Source organism: Haliotis cracherodii, unplaced genomic scaffold (genome assembly GCF_022045235.1).
Source record: "Haliotis cracherodii isolate W230 unplaced genomic scaffold, xgHalCrac1.p SCAF_14, whole genome shotgun sequence".
NCBI lineage: Eukaryota > Metazoa > Mollusca > Gastropoda > Lepetellida > Haliotidae > Haliotis > Haliotis cracherodii.
Window position 1 is genome coordinate 596,031 of NW_027266269.1, and position 3,887 is coordinate 599,917.

At 41.7% G+C, this 3,887-nt stretch overlaps 1 protein-coding gene across 1 annotated transcript; it reads right to left on the reverse strand.

Annotated features, from left to right (window-relative positions):
- Positions 1-381: 381 nt before the first annotated feature.
- LOC139461289 (multiple epidermal growth factor-like domains protein 10) lies at positions 382-3,339 on the reverse strand. The gene is given in 5 exon segments (XM_071242917.1): positions 382-760; positions 1,025-1,129; positions 1,540-1,758; positions 1,855-2,554; positions 3,288-3,339. Coding segments are annotated over 5 exon segments (1,455 nt in total).
- Between the last annotated feature and the right edge of the window lie 548 nt (positions 3,340-3,887).

Below are 3,887 nucleotides of genomic sequence, written 5' to 3' on the forward strand. Positions count from 1 at the left end.
AAGACAAATGTACAGTAAGAATAAGGATTGACAGGATTAAAAAGTTGTGGCAAGCTAACTGGATAATAACAACGAAGACCTATTGCTTGAGTTGCTCTTCGGGGGCAGACGAGATGTAATGCCCTTGATCTCCGTTGATCGTCGGATTTCCATGAGCCTCTGGGAGCTTTCTTTTAGTAAAGCACCCCACCCCAAAGGGGGTGGATCATCTTTTTGTTGAGACTGTTGCGACACATACATTGGTGAAAACCTCCCGCCCAGTAGATACACGCATCAAAGAACACAAGATTTCAACAACCAAAGCAGACAGCAAATAAGCTCTAAGACAACCAGCAAAAATGTCCTAACCATCAAGTTCAGCTTGACAAAGTCCTAATCCTCTCAACCAAACATCAGGTCTTTACTACAAGAAAACTGTTGTTCAAATACAGCGCAGTCTGCTGAGCCGATATATACATATGTTAGCTGTTTTAGTGTTCCACGTCCAAAATTGACTAAATCAGGAATCAGGTGGGTGTAGGATCGGATGGTGGATGATGCTGAACTCTCTGTTGACATATCTTCTTCTCTGTGTACAATGGCAAGCACCGGCTGGAATACATCTGCTATGCCAGGCATGGCGAGACCCGGCTCTGTGTCTAGGTCCTCTTGGTTTATAGTTGGCTCCCCAGTGTCCAAATCCTGCTCCTCTATGTCATAGTATTTGTGCCACGACTGGTACTCCACAGCAGGGAGAGGTTCCACATGTGTCAGATTACCTCTGTAAGAACAGGCGTTCTGATTTGTTCTGATTAGTTCCCATTAGATCTTTCAGAATATCTGTGATAATGACACATCTCCTATGTAAACAATTAATAGAGGTTTCACGCCACATGGTGGCAAGATGCACAAAGAAAGGATTCATGCATTTTACTCAGATAACATAGAAAGATGACAACGTCAATTCTCCACATACACATTTAGCTTCCCATGTTGATGTAATTCATATGAAAAGACACTCGGCTGAGATTCTCTATGCTGTAGCCTGTTAGCAGAACGGAATTTGCGGTAACAGACGTAGTTTGACATCAGGATAGCCAGGACAAGGAGTACACATCCTGTAGGGATTCCAACGCTGATACCATCCACCCTCCAGTCGTCTGGAGAATACAACACGAGAAGACAGTAACAAAGAAATACAGTCAACGGAACTTGCACAAACACAATACTATTTATTGATACAATGTACGAGTCCAGCTATTTCTGAGCAATGTAGAGGACAGTCTACAATTTACATTCGGGCATACATAATAAAGCAACCAAACCCTTTCCATAGCCATTAGAAATCTCCATGTCCAATTAGTATGGTTCAGTGGCACAAATTGATGTCCCATGCAATTCCCTACATTGACATGTACCAAAAGACGCCCGTTTTATCATGTGTTTCTGACCGATGCCATCATGGACACAAGACACGCGTTTCTGTTCACAAGCACCTGGTATGATCACTATTTGATAGTGATTCATTAACACATGCTTATGATAAAGTCGAAGTAATACAATGAGTTTTACAATCATCTTTTACCTGTGTTGCATCTGTTCCCTGTGCAGTACTCCCTGGAACAGTTGATGTTACAGGAAAGTTCACATTCATGTTTGCTGATGTCACATCCGTTGATGCATGTGCCAGACATCTGGTCACAGACCCCATCACGACATACGTCACAGGTTTCATTGCAAAACTCCCCAGAATATCCTGTGATGCACCCGTCCACACAGCTCCCGTTGTGTTGGCTGCAGGTGTGGTTGTAGCAGTGGTCGTGACAAGACTCACAGTACCTCCCGAAATATCCAGATCTGCATCCATCAACACAAGCACCTGCAGCATCACACCTTCCACCACTACAACCTGCACTGCATGGAGAGGAGCAGCGTGGACCATACCAGCCATCTACACAGCCATGGAGACACTCGCCATTCTGGTTGTGACACTCAGATGTACAATACACTGAAGCATTTCTACCAGGGGGCAAACATCTCGTATCATTCATGTTGTTTTGAAACCTACAATTATGACTGCACACCTCAACACAGAATCTGCCACTAACTTGACGTCCACATCCCTCCGCACACCCGGCTTCACACAATCCTGAATAATGACAATCAGGGCCGGTATATAGTGGGTAACACTCGTCACATGTGCCAGTGATCCTGTTGCAAGTCTTACACCTGCTGGAGCAGTTCTTACAGTCGGAGCCGTAGTAGCTGTCAGCACAGCCAGACACACAGGAGGAACCCAGCTGACAGAAACCCTCCTTACACTCAGACCCACACTTGGTACATGTGGTCGCTTGACTATCACATGCTGTTGTGCAATCTGTGCCACGATAACCAGGTTCACAGCCTTCAGTGCATCTCCCAATGCCTATCTCTGTAAACTTGCAGGCGCCATGCAGGCAAGCTTTCGAGCACGAATCTTTGCATTTCACGCCAAAATACCCCAATGAGCATTTTGATTCGCAGTGCCCGTTCCTGGAACAGTCTGAACACTGCTGACCCTCCGCACATCCTGCTGCTGTAAAATGTGAACATTTCTTGGTGATCGAATCAGTGGAATAAACATAAACATGTATATATGAACAGGAAAAAAGGAAGATAGTATCACAATGCTCTTGACGTTACTTGAATGTGTAACAAATGGCCAGAGATCATGGAAACATATTCAAAGTTCGGGTAGCTAAGGCTCGATTGTGTGTATGTGCAGTTGGGCGAAGGGACGTGTAAACTGACATTGAACAATTGTATGTTACTTTCTAGGGTTATACCTATTCAGGGCTGGAGCAATTAGTCAGTCAATCATATTCACATGGTCGTATCTTCTGTGTACAAACATTTATGCTTGAAACCTCATGCACTCACAATTTGCATGTATAATAAATGTATATTGTAATTGCTAGTTTAAATACAGTCGTACCAGTTTGTGTCTTCTGTCGCATTAAACTCATTCTTTCCAATATAATCATTCAGATCTTTCGATTCAACCTTTACGTTTACATGTGACAATGGTGTTGTTTGTCACAGTTCACATTCCAGCTTTATAACCGGGTTCTGTAAACAATCGAGCCTGGACCAGGTAAGATAAGCTTGATCATCAGTATTGGATGTTACCTGTTCTGTCACCGAGTGACTGTAACTTCTCTCTTCGTGTCCATTTTGTGGGACAGGACAAATCCAAGAAATCATTATAATTCATAATATTAGGACAATATGTAAGATACTATTCAGAGGCACAAGCTTAAATGTTTTACCTTGTGTGGAAACTACCATGGACATAAGAACCAGAATCACAGCGAGGGCCATAGTTGTCTGGAAAGAAGAGTGTTATCTAAGAAGTGTGAGGAAGCTAGCAAAAGTAAAATCTGAATCACGTACGAACCATTTCTGACAAAAATTCCTTTAATTTGCTCTTCCTTGAGATTAAGAATTCAATTTTGTTTTGAGAGTTTGGATAACAACGATTCATTAATGTTAATCATCTCTTATCTTATCCTCGAGGTCATTAGTTCCAGAGAATCAAGCTTCTTCTGATAATGTTTTTAATATAAGTTGAAAAGGATACTGTTTTTCCCCTAATTTTCATTAAAGGTGTTTCAAGAAATAGTGAATAGCTCATCGTTAGATCAATATTTAAATTGTCTAACTTGTTCATTCTCACTGTATTTTGGATCAGCATATTCTTTTAAAGTTTTCTTTAATGTTGAAGTTACCATGTTTGCATAATCGGTATATTGCAACAAAGAAGTATTAAACTTCCTGTAGCCTCTACCTTTTTCCTGACTGAAAGAATTTGAAAATGAGAGCGTAACAACTTAATGATAAGATTTATAACCTGGTAATATTTTCGTTTC